We start from the raw sequence: 19335 nt of genomic DNA, 5'->3' as shown, positions 1-19335 counted from the left end.
CATTATTTTGTATAGTGGGCATGGCATCTACACCAGTTTTTATTGAACTAAATAGAAAATGAATAACTGGAAAGGTGGCAAAAACTCAAAAAAAATCTGAATCCCTACTCCCAAATATAAAAATTTCGTAGTTTTTTCAAGAAAGGCTAATAACTATATTCAAATGTTAAGACATTAAAATCAACATCTTTTTTTTTTGTTGATTATTGGGTAGACCGAGAAAAGAGTATGATTAGGTGAAAATCAACTTTTGAAAACCTTATATGAAAAAGTAATATTTATTCAAATTTAGACATGACACGATTCTCTATTATCAACATCCTAAATCATACTCCTCGTTCCTGAATTTTGTTAAAGGTAACTAGTGATGGCCACGGTCCGGGTTGGGCCGGTTCCATCCGGTTCCGGTTCCATTTGGAACCTAATTCGAACGTTCTGGTTCCGGTTCCGGGCGGTTCCAAACGGTTCCTTGGCGGTTCCAACTCGCGGGTCGAGCGGGTCGGACCATCAGTTCCATTTTTATTTTTCCTTTAAATATAATATAAAAATACTATAATAATGCGAACATACCTTTGATGATTACTTGATTATTCGCAAAATTCATTGCTTGTCATCGTTATTAAAATATTTACTAAAAAGAATGAAAAATAAATTAATAAGAAACGATAAAAATGATTAATAAAAAAAGAGGGAGAAAATGGACTTGAACCTAGTATCCCGAAGGAATACTAAGCTGCCTATGTATCCCGAAGGAATCAAAGCCCACGTAGTTCTTTATCATACCTTTTATTTGTAGTTGTTGAATGTTGATTGATCGTTGTCCGATTGATCCTATTCGTCTTCGTCATCATCATCTGGTTGGTTAGATGCTTCCGCTGACACTCCTCCTGACGATGATGCATATGTATCCATCATCATCTATGGATCATCATCATTGTCTTGATCATCATCGTTCTTTAGTCCTTGTGTTCGAAGCTCCGCTTGATCTCAATCTTTCTTGCAAACACATATTTGAATACTATGTGGAGCAAGACGAGATCTCTTTTCGTCTAACACTCTTCTACATGCACTAAAAGCAGACTCCGACGCAATTGTAGAAGCAGGAATTGAAAGGATATCCTTTGCAATTCTCGATAATATGGGAAATTTTATAGATTTTTCTTTCCACCATTCTAAAATATTATAGCTACCTTGGTCAATTTCAAAGTGATGTTTAAGATAATTATCTGATTCTAAATATGAAGCAGAGGGTGAAGAAGAAGATGATCCTACAAAACTATCATCTTGGCTTATTATGTTAGCTATTACGGAATTATAATAAGTGGGACGTGCCGAGACGCTAGCACGCCTAGACGTATCGCGACTTGGGCTATATACACTAGCATAGTAATTATAAAGTTCTGCTAAAAGTTTTTTACAAGTTCCAACATAATTATGTACATAACTAGGCGGGCGATCTAATGATTGATAGTAAAATCCAATTACTTTAGTAAGGACTTCTGTCATAAAACATGGGTCTAAAATTGTCGTAATTTCATAAATAAAAGGAAAATCAGTAAAATATGTCTTCCACTTGTCCATCATATCTGCAAGAATCGGCTTTAAATATGTGTTAGTATCATCATGCGAATGTTTAAGAAGATGATAAAAAATAGTAATACATTCACTTATTACTAAGTGGACGTTTGGTTTGTAAACATATGAAAAAAATCTTAGTTGCGTGGTCATACGCTTCTAATATTTTCTGTACACCTATAGCTAGTTCCCATGTGTCATCACTTATATAGCTATCTGTACACTCACTATAAAGTTATGTTATACCTGGACGATAAGCAATCGCTTTTTTTAATAAATCGTGGGTTGAGCCCCAACGTGTAGGAGTATCTAATGACCAATACACTTTTTTTAGTTGATAATGGTCACATAATTGCTTATATCTTCTCTTTACCTGTCCAACTCTAAGCCACTTCACTATGTCTCTAATGGGATCTAATAAATCACTTAATTGTTTTATACCTGCTTGGCAAGATAAGTTTACTATATGAGCACAATAACGTACGTGTAATAATTTACCCCCAAGGATAAAACTAAATGCAGGTTCGTTATACAAAAGTTCGATGTATTTAATGTTGGCGGTTGCATTATCGGTAGAACAACAAAATATCTTATCTAATAAGTTACATTCTTTACATATCTCTATTAATCTGTATTTTATGTTTTCACCTGTATGTATTTCGAGCATTACCTCAAAAGCAATTATTTTTTTTGAATAATCCAATTTTGATCTATCCAATGTGCTGTTACACACATATAAGCTTCTAAACGTGGGGGAGCAGACCAAATATCAGTTGTTATGCTAACCCTACCATTAAATGATTTAAACATTTCTACTAATTCATAGCGCATTGATTCATATAATTTAATTGTGCGTCGTTTAAGAGTGTTCTTAGGGATTGCTCTATATTGTGGTTGCAAAGTTTTTCTGGTGTAACGCTCGTATGTCCTACTTTCACCATGGTTAAATGGCAATTCATCACAAATTACATATTTAGAAAATTCATCAATCATATCATTACGATTATATTTAAAAGGCATACCTCCGCAGGGAATGTCCCACTGTCGGCTTCCACTTGTGGTCCCGCTACCGCTTGCTGCATGAGTTTCTTTTGTGATTCCATGCTTCTTTGCCAAATGTTTGTTAAAAGATCTCGTACCACCATCTAACACGTATTCACAAAACACAATAAATGAATTTTTAATACATTCTTGATTTATAAAATATGAATATCATGTATGTATAAAAAACTTAAAAAGTATTTACCTCCGGTGAAATTGTATGAAACTAAGGGATTTACTCCTTGACTTTCACAAATTTGACAAGTGTATAAGAAAACATCTGGATTGTCGGTTGGTTCTTTTGTAAAATACGACCACACATGTAAAACAACTCTACCACTAGGAGGTGGCATTGCCGGAAAAGGTTGTCTTACTAGTTCATCTTCATCTAAATTTAAATATAAAGACATACTCAAATACCACAATATATAAATAAATAATAATTTAAAATTTAATCAATTTGAAGAATAAAATTATAAAACTAACCGATAGTTTGAAAATTGACTCGTTTACCACGAGCTTGTCTTTGTTGTTGTTGTTGTTGTTGTTCTTCATGTGATCTTGTTGATGACTGTCGAAATCTATGTATCCCAATAGGGGTCGTTGGTTCCTCTTCTTGGTCTTCTTCTTCATCAATTTGTATTTCTCTTTCCATTTCTTCTGCATAATCATGTAATTCTTGGTCGTACCCTTCTGAATAATTTGGTTCATAATTATAATTACTAATCGAAGGTGTTGTTGATATCGACGGAGTTGAAGTGGTCTTTTTTTGGAGCTAGTACCTCCCAATGATTTTGCCACTTTAGTAACTTTTAAGAGGCTTTTTTCAAAAAAGAAGACATGATAATATTGAAATAATAATAGAATTAAGAAATAAATAAATAATTAATAGACTAATTATGTAATTAACTAAATTAAGAAATAATTAAAAGACTAATTATGTAATTAAAAGAATAATTGTGTAATTAAGTAGAGAGAGTAAGTAGAGAGAGAGTAGGAGAAGAGATGAGTTGTGAATGAGAATGATTGAAAGTAATGTGTATTTATAGTAATGTGTATTTATGGTAAAAATCACAACGGCTAGTTAATGGCTCTTTTTTCGAACGGTTCCAAAGAACCGCTAGGCCGGTTTACCCGTTCCGGTTCTGATTCCATGGAACCCTTGGGCCGGTTCCGGCCCGCGGTTCTTAGGTCCGGTTCAAGCAGTTTTTTTCCGGCGGTTTCACGGTTGCGGCAACTTTTTCCCGGCGGTTTCGTGGTTTGGAGCGGTTCGGAACTTGTCGCGAACAGTTCCGGTTCCGGGACGGTTTCAAGCAGTTCGGGACTGGTTTGGTTCTGGGTAACCCGCTCCGTGGCCATCACTAAAGGTAACAATCGTTAAAGCTTTAATCTCCATGAACAAATTAAGAGAATCTAAAATTGATTCACTAATCCACAGAGTTCAACATGAGATGGGAAGAGTGTTAAAACATAGAAAATCCTAAATAATAACGGTTATTTGAAAATAATCACAAAAGGACAAATTAAATAATATTAAAATAAATAAAATAAGAAAAAGATAAAATAAAAATCGCAAAAAACCTCCTATAAAATTGGTACATATAAGCATAATTTACTACTTTCTTAAAAAACCGTTATTTACCTATACATCTTCGTTAAAACATAGTTCAACTTTAGGTATCCGAAAAGACTTGTATCCCTCAAAAAACTATACCAGCTCGCATCCCCAACAAACATGGTACCAAAATTATGGAAAATATCCCAAATAGCCATATATTGAGGTCAAAAAGGGGATGAAGGTAGCCTCATTGATACCTCTAACTCCGGAAACTATGGAATTGTGATCCTAGCTTTCCTAGCCAACTTTGGTAATTGCCAACCCCCAACCCCAGTGCTAAACTCACCTCGCACTATGACCCTGCTACAAATTGTGACGGTCTAAGCAATGACATCCAAGCAAGAGAACAGGCAAAAACCAAAGTGCTCTTTTCTTTGAAGAGCGGGATCAAAGGCTATTATCTAACCTAGAACGACGACACAAAAAGGCTTGCTGTTTATCTCTGGAACATAGTGCAAAAAGCCTGTTCCGGTCACGAACACGGTAATGATCACCAAACAGATTTCGCGGTCTATGCGGCCTATCTTTTAGTACTAATAAGCTTAAAAACCTTTACAATACGAATCACAAATACAGTGATGTAGTCTTGTTTTCACACTATGCTATGGATCGTATAAATTTTGAGATTGGAACAGGTGACAAAAAATTCTGTTATGACTAAGCAAGAGCCTCGGCCAGTCATAACTGATGACTAACGGTCAGAAATCAATTTACTTATCAGCAGCCTAAAATGTCCCTTCCCAGATGACTATGGGTTCAGTTCTACAACAACACCCTTTGCAAAAATGACAACAACGCGGATGAAAGTTGTTCAAAATAGATCCGATGATCCAACATTCACCCGATCTTATAATCGAACCTGACTAAAAAATCAATTTAAAACTAATGTGGAAGCAAAACCCAATTCAGAATCGACCCGAAACCTCTAACCCAAAATCAACCAAATAACCAGAATGAACACCAATATCGCACATAAACTCTTGAGCCCATTAAAGCTTAGAGGCAGTAGACTTACATTCAAACTGATCGGATATTTCTCGTTCTACCAGCATCCACTGATGCTGCCACCAGTGAATTCTTACAGATGCTCTTACAACTCAAGTATCCACAATCAAGAACTTTACCAAATATGGAGGGCTCATGTTGTGGTCAAAAGACTTTATAAAGTTGGGTACAGCAGGCTATTACAACCAGAGTTTAATTTGAACCATTGATGATATTATTACAAATACATATAAGATAAAATAATGAATTAAAAAGACACGTCAAGAGATCTTAGTTTATGATACAGACAGAAACTCTGCAATATTGTATTTACCCACATGACAGCATCACATGGCCAGAATGCTGCTGTTGAGATGAAGCCATGAATAATATGTTTATACTTCTTATATGACAAAGCTTTCGTTTACAGCCCAGAAATCACAACAATGTTATTGTCATAATTCCAGAAGATTGAAGTTGACTACATAAACCAATATATCAGTTCTAATAGTCATCCATATGGATTCTTCTACTCCAATCATTCCGCTTTTCTACCATAACAGCCCAAAAATACGGATCAAAAAACCACAAAATAAAAATGTCTTAAGCCAAAAAGTTCAAACCTCATCGCATTGAAAATTCAAGGGTTCAATAATTCACAAGAACTATAATACACAATAAACAAAGAAAAGATGAAATGTACTCATAATTGAGATTAGGCTTCATTAAAAGTACCAGAGAAAGCTATGAAACCCAAAACCTAATTCTTGGCCCTCGTCAAATAACCCATTAGCAAGAGAAATACACAAGAATTAGATCTTGTTTTATTTTATTTTTAGCAGGAAAAAGGTTTAATTCATAATACTCATTACTCATACATCCTCATTTAAATTAGTAATCCATATGCCCCAACATCAATGAGAACTAATATTAAGCAAGCAATCCGGCACATATGAGTTAGTAATAGATCCATTTTCTTTGAGACTTCTAACAGATAACATTCTGAATTTATAAGTATGAAATCCCCGTATTCATTGTTTTATTCATCTAACCAATGATCACGGGAAGACGAAATTTTCTCATATAAAAGCTAAGAATCTAAAAAAAATGTCTTTTTTGGACCTATTGCACTTCCGACCAATGCAATTTTTAATGAAACATGCAATCATGCAAATGAGTTACTAGTAAACTAAAACATACTACCTGTCTACCTCTAATTTATATCAATTACTTTTTTTCAAGCAATATTGTTTTACTTTTTCAATGTTCACTATATACGAGAAAAAACATAGCATAAAAAGTAAGAAATGTAGAACTAACAAAAAAGAGTAAGTACTACCAAGCAAAATACCCATCTAAGCAACTAATAGCTGCATAGACTAATGAAATGAAAGGCTTAAGGACTCTACTTAGTGAAGAACAAGATAAAAACATTGCATAAACAATGGAGTAACAAAACAAGAGTGCAAGAACACAAAGATGATTGATGAGATATCTTAAATCCCCTAAAGAAATTATATTTCATTAACTAATCAACATTACAATATTGAAATAACACTCTCAATCACAAAGCTTCAACATTTAATGGAAACACACTCTAATACTAAGAAAGAACTCTTTCGGCACTCAACCTTGGTTTCTTACTATGTATTAGCCTACCACACTTACACTCATTCTCATCTGATTTAGAAACTTTACATAACTTCTAAACATGTTAGAATAACCCTAGCCCAAAGGCCCAAGACTCACCCACCAAGCAAGCTTAAAACAGAAACCTGTATTTGGCCAACGCCGTCTCCAAATCATTCTCTGACTTCTTCGTGTGTTGTGCCTCATTCAAGGTACCTTTCTTCCCTAGTATACCTTGTTCAAGGCATACCCAATACTCTTGTTGTGCCCATCTTACCTTTCAACATACCTCTTAACTTGTTTAAGGTACTCTATATGCATCATATTGATCACTTCATGTAGTTATCCATGTTAAATTAGGCTAGACTTATTGTGAATGCCAGTAATTATCTAGGAAAACACAAGTTGCACACACTTCACAAGCCAAGGAGTATATACCATCCCAAAACCATATGGCCACCCGATATATAAGCAAGTCAATAACCCATTATTTTATCGATGTAGGATCTTGTCTTACATGTGAAGAATTTCCAACACTCCCCTCACATGTGAGCCACATCATACCAGGAACCAGCTTCGGCTCTGATACCATATTAGGCCGTGACAAATCATATAATCTCATCGTGGTACACTCGTGTGGACACGGAACACGGGCCCACAAACCCACGGATCAAGAGTGTTGACTTACACATACACTAGGTGAGGTTCATTGTTTCCCAAAATCATATGGTAGTAGAAGGATTAGCTCACTCAATATATGTATAAGTCAATAACTCATTATTTTATCGATGTGGGATCTTATCTCACATGATATATTTCCAACAATTCAAGCATCAATCCCCCATGTCCCATTGCACACCTATCATCCTTCTCCATTGTGCAAGCCATGGAATGGACTATGATATGACTGAAATCATCTCGTACGCTAAGAGAATTGACACTTACACTAACACTCTCCCCCTCAAATCCAACTCTCCTACCATCATCAAATGTCACCTTCTTAGGTGACTCACAACCAATATATCAGCTTTGTGGCCTAGGCAACCACCACTAACTTGTAGCATGTATAAGTTGCTCTCGGCCTCTTACTCTTTTCTCTCATGAGCACCATGCTCTCTCTAATGACTTTAATGGTCTTATCATTACTAGCCTAGTATGAACATCCCTAAGCTTCCAATCTTCCTAATAAAATGAGGTTTCTCTCAAACTTAAAAATATACCTCACCTCAACAAGTCTCCTCTTGATGGTATCATGTGTCCCCACAACAACTTCACTATTACCTTCCACCTTCACTCTCTGTCATTTATCAGACAACACCTCCATCACCTAAATTAAACTTAGTAAATTTTTTTCTTCTTACAACAAATGTGGAATGAGCAATCGAAATCAATCACCAATTCCTTCCCATAAGACACTCCTATCAAAAGAAGTGCTCCATAATCTTCTTCATTATCAACTAAACCTAGAGCGTCATCTACGTTATTCTCAACATCCCTCCTACCCTGATCCATCTCCCCAACCTTTTGAGGTCTTCCTTCATCTCTTAGTACATCATTTAACTCTTCTTGCATAGTAATACTTCTTGTTACTATAGTCACCAAATAAGCCTTCTTTCACCGCTATTCTTTTCTTCCCCCTTACATTTGACCATAAACTTATCATTCTCAATCAGATCAGAAGTAATAAATTCTCTTCTAGTAAGAATTGTTTGAATTATGCTTCTATAGCTCTTAGGAAGAGAAGCCAAAAGAAGTAAAGTTTGTTCTTCATCCGACAACTTCTTATCTGCATTCAAATGTGAATGTGATTTTGCATAGTTGTATCCTCTATTTTGAAACATACACCACTTGAAACTTCTCCAACAACACACCGGAATTCGTCTCTTTCAAGTAGTTATTCTTGATTTTGGGTGCAATGGCTAGCTTAATGGTGCTCACTGCCTTTTTCAATAGATACCCACTTCTCAACCTCTAAATATGTAGACTTTGTTTTTTCTGGAATATCATCACCACCTTGTTGAACCAACAAGTCTTTGACAAAACTTTTCCACACCGAAAGTTCATCTTTCCATCAAACAATATCGAAACTTGTTCCGTCACTCATCTTACTTTTCACCAAAATCCTTACTTTAGCTTATCAAATTTCCAAGAAACTCATCGAGCTCTAATACCAATTGAAATGAAAGGCTTAAGAACTTTACCTAGTGAAGAACAAGAGTAAAACGATAGATTAAACAATGCAGTAACAACACAAGAATGCAAGAACACAAACATGACTAATAAGATATATAGATAACTCCCTCAAAAAAGATTGTATTTCATTACTAATCAACATTAAATTATGAAACAACTCTCCCAAGCCTTGAGAACAAGCTCTCAAGCATAAAGTTTTCGAAACAACTCTCCCAAGCCTTGAGAACAAGCTCTCAAGCATAAAGTTTTCCCTTTTAATGGAAAATACTCTAACACAAAAAAAGGAACTCTTTTGGCAGTCAACCTTAGTTGCTTTCTATGTAGAAGCATCACGCACTCATTCTTATTTGATTTAGAGTCCTTACATAGCCCCTAAACAAGTTAGAATAATACTAATCCAGAGGCCCAAGACTTACCCACCAAACAAGCTCAAAAACAGATAACCGCATTTTGGCCACCATCTTCAAATCATTCTCTACCTTTTTCGTGTGTTGTGCCTCGTTCAAGGCACCTTCCTTCTCCATCATGTCTCGTTCAAGGCATACGACTTTTGTTGTGCATCTTCTTGCCATGTTCAAGACAACTCTTGTTCAAGGCACTCTACATGCACAATATTGATCACCTTATGTAGTGATCTAAACATCAATCCTCATGTGCCATTGCAAACACATCATCCTTTTCCATTGTGCAAGCCATGAAATGGGGTATGAGATGATCAAAATCATCTCCTACACTAGGAGACTTGGCACTTGCGCTAACAACTAGGGTTGTGCAAAATTAGACCGGACCGACGGTCCAACCCTGAACCGATTGAATCCGAACTGGAAAGCATCAGGTGCGGCCTCCGGTCCTTAAAAATTTTCGAATTCGGTTTCCAATCCGGTTGAAATCCAGAAAATTCAGGGTTGAACCGGAACCAGTCCGGTTAGCATATAACTATTTTTGCTAACTTTCAGACATATAAATACCCACTTAATTTCTAGGGTTTTAAAAGTTTTTAAACACAATATGCGGTGCCTCTTGCTTCCCAACTTTCAGTGCTTCCTCTTCAGCAAGTTGATTCCTCTTCTTCCCCATTCCTCTACAATAGTTTTTTGGTAAAATAGTTTCTTGTTATTTTTGTTGCTGATGAAGTGCTGATGGTAATTTCTCTGACATTCGACATTGTTTTTTTATCTTCATTATTGAAATTTGCTTTCGTGTTCTTTTTAATGATTTTTTCATCTTCATTTTTGAAAACCTCTTCATCTTTTTAATGATGATGGGATGAAAATTGCTTTAATCTTCATTGTTGAAAATTGTTTTCTGCAAATTTTTTATATTTTATAAAGTCCAATAAATGAATTTTACTATATTAAATACCACGAAATTTAAATTAATATTCTGTAGCGTGTCCTACCGATCCAAACCTGGACCGAACTGGTATTTTTCAGGGTTGGACCGAAATCGGATCGGATGTAATAGGTCCGGTCTCCCGTCCTTAAAATTTCAGATTCCAGTTTTCCAGTCCTACCGGTTCAGATCCGGTCCGGTCCGGGTTTAGACCGTGTGCAGTGCTACTAACAACTAATTTTGACTACTAATGATAAAAGATATCAGAGCTATACATTGACAATATACGAGTCGAGGTATACTCTTAGATATCCAATATTTATACACCCTCATATCTAACCAAATACATGTTCATGATCTAACATTATATCTATGCTCTTCAAAGAACTAGCTATAAAAAATTTGCCTTGTAGTAGGGAACCATACATATATATATATATAAGAGACAACAACAATGACAAAACCCTAATCACCGAAGAGTGGAGTCGTCTACACAGATATATAAGAGACAAAAAGTAAACCTAACATTACAACAACAACAACAGGTCAATACCTATAAACAAAATTGCTTCCTTTTATTTCATTGTGTATAAGTAGCTCAAAGTATAGACAACTGTTATTTACACATCAACTGGGATCAAAACTGTAAATGTCACACATCCTATACCAGAAATAGAATAACAAAATTAAACAAATTGATTAGGTTCTTCAAAACTCACCAAACAACCCATCAAGAGCTAAAAATAAGTTTATCTTTAAAAGATACCAATTTTTTGTTCATTCCTCTAGCAGCAACCATAAGCAATTGCCATAAGTCTTCTCCAAGGTTCCGCCAAATAAACCATTCCAAGAACTCTAGTTCGTCAACGGAGATTGATTAGAATTAACTTGGAATTTCCCAAGCTTGCTATCCTAACACCCTGAACTTCAATCAAGTCAAACCTAACAATAACAAACATTTTGCATCCATTTACACTGAATCAGCATCAACCCATTTCCAAAAATGCTTCTTCACAGCAACTGCCTTATCAGCTACTCCATCATCACAACCTTCATACTCAGTCACCTCCTCGGTAACAAAATCATCATCAGGCAATCCCTCCACAAATGCATCCACATTATGCAACACATAACAAGCGGGCAAACCCGGGTACGAAACCGAAACCCTCTCCTCCACTTTCTTCCTATAAGAATCCATCGCAATCGTAACAATCTCATCAACATTCACATCTTTATCATCATTAAAAACAGATCCTAATTCTTCTTTAATAGCCCTTTTAACAGCACAATCTAAATCCTCCCCAGATTTCAATTTCTCCGATAATGGACGGTTTCTTTCTCTAATTGTTCCGTCAGACAATTCCTGATGAGATTCAATCAAAACCCGATTATTTTTCCCCAAAACTCTAACACAAACTACTTCTAAATTCCTGATTGGGGGGACTTCGTCAACAAGTGAAGTTTCACCATCGGCAATCTCAAGCCATAAATTATGAACATTTTTCGTACCCGGTTTCGTTCCCCAAGAAGCAAAAGAATCAGAGGGTAATCGAGGCTTAAGCCAATCAGAAAGAGATTGAGGAGTTGGGAAATTGCGGAAATTAGGATTAGAATTAGGGTTTTGCAGCATGGTCGAAGATAAACGATTAAATCTGCGATTAGAGGGAAAAGAAGAAGAAGAAGAGAGAGAAAGTGCACGAGGTGGGTTGTGATGTTTTGGGGTGGTGATGAAAAAGAAGACAGAAAGTGCTGTGAGGAGAAAGTCAGGGAGATTAGCAGATTTTGTAAGGCAGTGAAAAGGTGATGGGTTTGTGACCGTAGGATATTTCAGATGGAAGTGATTTAACGGTGGACGATGTGGCGGTTGTGGCGGTTGTGGCATGTTAGTTGGAGGGTAGTTGTAAAATGGTGGAAATATTGGTTTGACAAAGAGGAGAAAGAAAATGGGAAAATGCCATTTTTAGGGTTGTAAAAGAAGAAAATGGTAGGAAGATAAAAAGTCATAAAAGAAGTGGAAATTAGAGGCTGCAAATGTTGCATGTTGAAGACTTGAGAATCACATATTCCTTTTCTGTTTATCGGCTTACCGCTTTCTAGTTTGACTACGATATATTGTCTTAGCATAAATAAATGGTTTTGGCGTATTCAAAAGAGAGCTATGACTCGATATTACTCTTGAAATCGAGTCGGATTTTAAAATGAATTTAAAATAATGTAAAAATTAATATGAACACAAAATTCAATTTTAAACCGACTTGAAATACCTAAACCAAAATTAACCTAATGACCCGAATTACATATTTACTTAATTTTCTCTTCAAAGTTCGAAGTTCAAAGCATTTTTGATTCAAAACACACTTAATTTGACTAAGCTAATCACAATTAATTTGATCATGAATTAATAAAACTACAATTTTTGTTTGGGATCATCTTACTATAAGTCAAACTCATATAATCTGCATATTTCTCTAATTGATCACTTTTAAGATTATAAATAATCATTTTAAGATTATAAGTGAATACTCTAAGACTATAAAAAGTAATCATATTAAAACTGTAAGTGATCACTATAAAGGTTGTAAATAGTTACTTTAAGATTGTAAATAATTACTTTAAAATTTCAAGTGATTTCTTTAAGACTAGAAAAAGTCAAAACTTTAAAATTGTGTATGATCACTTTAAGGTAATCATTGATCACTTACATAAGTGATCACTCTAAGACTATAAATAAATATTGGTGTCAAGGAACTAATTCAACCAAAAAACTTAAGCTAATAGTTTAGACCCTAGACATGTTATATACTCTAACTGGCACCCTTACACGAGAGTTCTTTTTGGGGTAAATGTATGGATGCAGCATAGGTCCTCATACCAGATACAAAAAATTCCATTTGAATTTAAAGGAAATTTGAGATTTGAACTCATAATCTTTTTGTCACATTGATTATATATCATGTCAAGAATTTAATTCAACCAAAAATCTTAGTTGAGGATTTAAGCATCAAAATAGATGATTATCTGCTTAATAGATGCTATGCGACGAGATTTTGTGATAGTTTACACGTGTTCGGTCTTACACATCGTTAAAAGAAATTCTCCCAATTTTTTTTATTACATGTTACTATGTTAGGCTTGAGAAAGAAAGAAATCGGTGACAATTGAATCATAAATCTAATTAGAAAAAAGTGATATTTACTCTAAGGCCCTGTCTGGATTGGTTGTATTAGAGGATAAATAATGCAGGAGAAAATTTTACTGGTATCTTATGTTGTTCAAAATGAGTGTAAATTTCTCTAAGAATAATATATTCTTCTTCAGAAGGGAGTATGTATTTACTCTCATACGACCCCAAGTAATTATTTGAAGTAATCTTTTATGTATCTTGTATATTTTGCATATCTTGCAAAATCTTTTTATTATTAGTAAATATTGTATAGATTATTTAGTTTCCAAAATTTGATTATTCCATTTTGCAAAATCATTAATGAAGGCAAAGAAAATCATTTCCAATATGGTATCAGAGCCTAGGTTTTGATCACTCCTTTCTTTCTTTCCTCTTTTCTTGCCACCAACCACCACACTTGGTGGTGCCGCCACTTTTCCCTCCTCTCTTTTCTTTCTTTCTTGCCTCTTATCATGGCTTCTTCCACAAAATTACACCCGACCACATTGGTTACTAACATTAAAACTTGTGTTCCCATTCAACTTGATGATGAAGGCACAACTACTTGGGTAACTCTCTTTAAGCTTTATTTTCGGGCTCATCTTATGGATACACATATTCTTCCTGATGACTCTACTAAAGCGTCGGTTTCTAAGGACTCCGAATGGCAATGTCTTGATGATATTGTCCGCACGTGGATTTATGATACTATTAGTCCTTCTCTTCTTAAATCGATTGTCCGTCCCGATGATAGTGCTTTTGATGCTTGGACTCGCATTGAAAATAATTTTCAAAACAACAAAACTTCCCATATTCTTCTTTTTGAGTCCAAATTCAATGATATTTCCCTTGCTAACTTCCCGAATGTGAAGGCTTATTGTATTGAACTTGAGAATCTTGCTACTTCTCTTAACAATCTTGGCACTTCCATTTCCGACAATCGGTTGGCTCTTTAAGTTCTTCATGGTTTGACTACCGACTACCATACTTTTCGATCCTTGGTTCAACACATGTCTCCCGTTCATTCCTTTGATACTCTTCGATCCATGTTAGAATTGGAAGAACATTCTCACAAGAAAGATAATTCTTCCTCCCATGATTCGGCTCTCTTTATACTCCCAAACCTTCCTTCATTGAGCATTCTGAAAATTTTGAACCTCTGGATAGCCCCAACCACCGTGGTGGCCATCGTAACCACCGCTATGGTGGCCGGTCAAGCCGCGGCAACCACCACAGCCACCATACCCATCCTGGACAGCATGTAAGACCTTCAAAGGGGCACCAACACAGCAAGCCCACTCGTCTAGGCCCATCCTCCTTTCACCCATGGAATCATACTCCTTTTTCCTATTGAGCTTCTCCTCTTTGGGCCCAACCTCCATGCCCCTTTCCTACTAACAATTGGGAACATCAGAAACTTGCCACTCCTCCTCACCATGGGCCTTCTTCTGCTGGGCTTCTTAGACCAAGACCTACTCACAATTTTCACACAATTACTTCTTCCTCTCCGGGCTATTTTCCTACGGACATCGATCAAGCCATGCATACTTTATCTTTATCTTATCCGGATGAGCAATATTACATGGACATCAGCGCCACTTCACATATGACTTGATCTCAAGGTAATTTATTTAATTATTCTTCTTTCAACCATCCTTTACATAATGCTATTATTGTTGGAAATGGTCATATGATTCCGGTTCAAGGTCACGGGAATATTTCCCTCACCTCTTCTCCTAACACCTTTACTCTTAAAAATGTCTTACATGCCCCTCAACTTATTAAAAATCTCATCTTCATTCGCAAATTTACTCAAGATAATATGGTTTTTGTTGAATTTGATCCTTTTGGTTTTTCTGTGAAGGACTTGGCCACGGGGATTCTTGTTCTGAGATCTAATAGCACTGGTGACCTCTATCCTTTCCAATCAACACATGGAGTTTCCATCTCGACTTCTACATCTTTAGCCTTTTTGTCTTCTAGTATTTGGCATTCTCGTTTAGGTCATCCGGGAAATGCTACTTTGAATTCCTTGTATTCGTCCAATTCTATAAAATATAATAAAAATCCCTCTTTTGTGTGTCATTCTTGTCCGTTGGGGAAACATGATCAATTACCGTTTGTTCGTTCTTAATTTATCAGTAATCGTCCATTTGATATTATTCATAGTGATGTATGGACTTCTCCTGTTTCAAGTGTTTCGGGCTACAAATATTATGTTCTTTTTCTTGATCATTACACTAATTTTTTGTGGACTTTTCCTTTATTTCGCAAATCTCAAGTGTATGATATATCTGTGAACTTCTATGTTTTTGTTCATACCCAATTCGAACTTAAAATCAAATCTTTTTAATGTGATCATAGGGTGAATTTGACAATAAATTATTTCATGATTTTTGTAATAATCGGGGTATTCATCTTCATTTTTCTTGTCCTCATACATCTTCCCAAAAATGCAAATCCGAAAGAAAAATTTGTTTCATCAATAATATTATCCGTACTTTATTGTGTCATGCTTCTCTCCCCCATTTTTTTGGCCTTACGCCTTAAATACCGCTACATATCTTTTTAATATTCTTCCTTCTAAATTACTTGGTAACCTTACCCCAACTCATTTACTTTACAGTAAACCACCTTCCTATACGCATATTTTTGGGTATTTATGTTTTCCTCTTATTCCTTCCACTAAAATTCATAAATTGCAATCTCTTTCGTCCCCATGTGTATTTTTAGGCTATCCTTCCTCTCATCGGGGTTACAGGTGCTATGAGCTTACTACTCATAAAATTATTATTTCTCGTCATGTCGTCTTTGACGAATTCAATTTTCCCTTCTCCAATTTTTCCACATACACCACCCAAGCATATGACTTCCTAGATTCTTCTTATCCTTCCCTTCTCCTTCAAACTTAACCTAGCCCAATTCCAGCACCATCTGGGCATGTCGTGCAACCCAGCCCACCAAACAGCCCACCTCCCTCCCTTCCTGTGCATCCCAGCCCAGCACCTCTTCACTGCCTAGACCCATCACCCAACTTGCTGGATTCCTATGCTGAGGCTGAGTATCGTATAGTAGCCAATGTTGTTTTTGAGACTTGCTGGATTCGAAATTTGCTACTTGAAATTCATTTTCCCATTCATACGGCTACTCTTGTTTATTGTGATAATGTTAGTTCTGTCTATTTATCGGGTAACCCTGTTCATCATCAACGCACCAAACATATTGAGATGGACATACATTTTGTTCGAGAAAAAGTGCAACGTGGGCAAGTTTGTGTTCTTCATGTTCCATCTCGATATCAGATTGCTGACATTTTTACCAAGGAACTTCCTCAAATTCTCTTTGATGATTTTCGCTCCAGTCTCAGTGTCCGTCAACTTCCCGATCGACTGTGGGGGTGTATTAGAAGTAATCTTTTATGTATCTTGTATATTTTGCATATCTTGCAAAATCTTTTTATTATTAGTAAATATTGTATAAATTATTTAGTTTCCAAAACTTAATTATATATTTCATCTTGTATTTATTCTCCCAAAATCATTAATAAAGGCAAGGAAAATCATTTTGAATAGTAATATTTCTCATGAAAACTTGCATGGATAAAATTTTAAAGACCAATTCTATTTTTTTTTTTACTTTCTTTGAGATTTCTCCCTCCACTCCTACTTCATTTATTCTTTCTCCTCCATTGTTATGTAAATTGAGTTTTCTCTCTCCTCAAAAAACGTTTTTTTATAAATTTGGGTAAAATGATTTAGATGTTGTGATTCTAGCACGTGTCTTCATATATTCAATTGAGTATCTAGCTCTCTTGTTCAATGGTTCCTCATCTGGTATGTAAAGCTTTCGTCGAAAATGCAAGGTCAATAATGGCGGTAGTATTAGATACAGTGTGGATTAGTGCCTAGATTTGTCCTTATGTTTGTTAGCATTTCTTTCCAAGTTTTAAATTTAATTGTAAAATTAATTTTTCATTTGGAAAAATTGTTAAAAATTACCTAATAAATTTTTTTTCTAAAAAATACCTAATAAAAAAAGTTTTGCCAAAAAATACCTTAAAAAATTTTTTATTTTCCAAAGGGTACCAAGTGACATTTTCCTTCAGTTGACCATTAAAGATAATGGTTGACTGGTCAAAATCGAAAATTATTTTTCCTCATCTTCAATTTCTTTTCCAATTTAACTTCGATTTTGAAAAAAAAATAGAGGAAAAAAACAGTGAAGAAATTGAATTGGAAAAGAATTTGAAGATGAGGAAGAAAATTTTTTGATTTTGACTGGTCAATAGTTATATTTGACGGTCAACTGAATGAAAACGTTAATTAGTACTCTTTGGAAAAGAAAAATTTTAATAGATATTTTTTGACAAAACTTTTTTTATTAGGTACTTTTTGAAAAAAAATTTATTAGATATTTTTCACATTTTTTTCCGCAAAATTAGTATTCAATAATTTGGGTAAAATCATATTAGTTAATAATGGTTGTTCTGTTGGAGACTTCTAGTAGATCTTTAAGATGATGAAAGGGGAGGAAAAACTTTAGTCCATTAAAAATGCCAAACTTAGAAAAAAATTTGCTGTGGTACAATTTCCTTCTTGAATTTGTTTGCCAAAAATATTTGAGCTGAATTAATTTCCATTCAATTTTTACATTGAATACAGGCAACGTCTAATAGAGACTAGACACGTTCTCATCTCAATTAATCTTTCATTGATCATATTGGGAGGCTATCTTATCCTTTATTATTTTTATTTTTTAGATTATGATTAGTAAAAATAAAGCCTTCCCACTTCAAATTATTTGAGTTAAAAAAATCACATGATCTAAAGCTCAAAGAAAGACGTAGCCTTAGAGGCTTAGATATATCAACTACTTCCTCCGTTCTAAATTAATTGCACTAAATATATTTTTCACAATTTAATATATTTGTCGGATCGTTTATATCTAGAATTATACATAACTAAAAGTTATTAAAAATTTGATATTATGAAAATATACGACGAGACAAAAAAAACAAGATTCCACATGACTATGTTTTTTCTCATGTGATTGCCGAAATGTGTAAATTACCATAGAACGATAAATAATGCAAAATTTAATTTAGTTTAAGTAATATGAAACGAGAATGTACATTAATCAAAGAAAGAATTCTTAACCTTAAAAGACTAACCTTTTTTTATCTCTCTTTCTTATGTAATTTTTTTATGGAGTACTTGAGTCAAGAACTCTTGTTTTTGATTGAAGAATAAGCCAAAAAGAAAGACGTAGCCTTAGATATATGAATTACATTAATTCTTTGTGTTTTTATTGCTTGTGTTATATCTTGCACATATTTATTTCTCATATATGTTATCTGTCATTTAAATACTCGACCTAAACCTTACCACTGAGGAATTAATATGGGATCATCATCATCAACCTAACTAATATCTTGCTTGAAAACAAGGTTTAGATGATATCTTACTTGAAAGTAGGGTCTAGATGAAGAAAATACCGGATAATTCATATTCGTTCTCTCTTTAAAGAGAGGACTAAAGAAATGTGGTTAATTTTATCTAAAAAATTTTTGAGTGCGAAAGTGATAAAATGCAACTAAAGGAAGGTAAATGGTTGTGGTTTAGGCTTTTGGTTGTCTTGTCACTTGGGGTGCTAAATGCGCCGGATAGGGGTCGGGCCGGATAAGGGCCCTTAAAATTTAATATGTGATTTATTTGGGTTAGGCTTAAGAAGGCCGGCTCGGCCCTACCTGTTTTCATTAATAGAAATTGTTATTATCCCCATTAATAAATTTATAATGACA

At 34.9% G+C, this 19335-nt stretch overlaps 2 protein-coding genes across 2 annotated transcripts; one reads left to right on the top strand and one right to left on the bottom strand.

Annotated features, from left to right (window-relative positions):
• Nucleotides 1-10928: 10928 nt before the first annotated feature.
• On the bottom strand, nucleotides 10929-12403 carry LOC130825906 (uncharacterized). The gene has a single exon (XM_057691367.1). It carries the CDS (start codon nucleotides 12252-12254, stop codon nucleotides 11343-11345), a length of 912 nt encoding a protein of 303 aa, XP_057547350.1. The 5' UTR covers nucleotides 12255-12403; the 3' UTR covers nucleotides 10929-11342.
• Nucleotides 12404-14008: 1605 nt separating this feature from the next.
• LOC130824827 (uncharacterized) lies at nucleotides 14009-14491 on the top strand. The gene has a single exon (XM_057689846.1). It carries the CDS (start codon nucleotides 14009-14011, stop codon nucleotides 14489-14491), a length of 483 nt encoding a protein of 160 aa, XP_057545829.1.
• Nucleotides 14492-19335: the final 4844 nt, after the last annotated feature.

Source organism: Amaranthus tricolor, chromosome 10 (genome assembly GCF_026212465.1).
Source record: "Amaranthus tricolor cultivar Red isolate AtriRed21 chromosome 10, ASM2621246v1, whole genome shotgun sequence".
NCBI classification, from domain to species: Eukaryota; Viridiplantae; Streptophyta; class Magnoliopsida; order Caryophyllales; family Amaranthaceae; genus Amaranthus; species Amaranthus tricolor.
The sequence above is the reverse complement of the archived record's forward strand: the minus strand, read 5'-3'. Positions and strand labels throughout refer to the sequence as shown.

Bases quoted from the DNA above. Each gene is read 5' to 3' on its own strand.
- LOC130824827 (XM_057689846.1), top strand. From the start codon at position 14,009: ATGGCTTCTTCCACAAAATTACACCCGACCACATTGGTTACTAACATT.
- LOC130825906 (XM_057691367.1), bottom strand. From the start codon at position 12,254: ATGCCACAACCGCCACAACCGCCACATCGTCCACCGTTAAATCACTTC.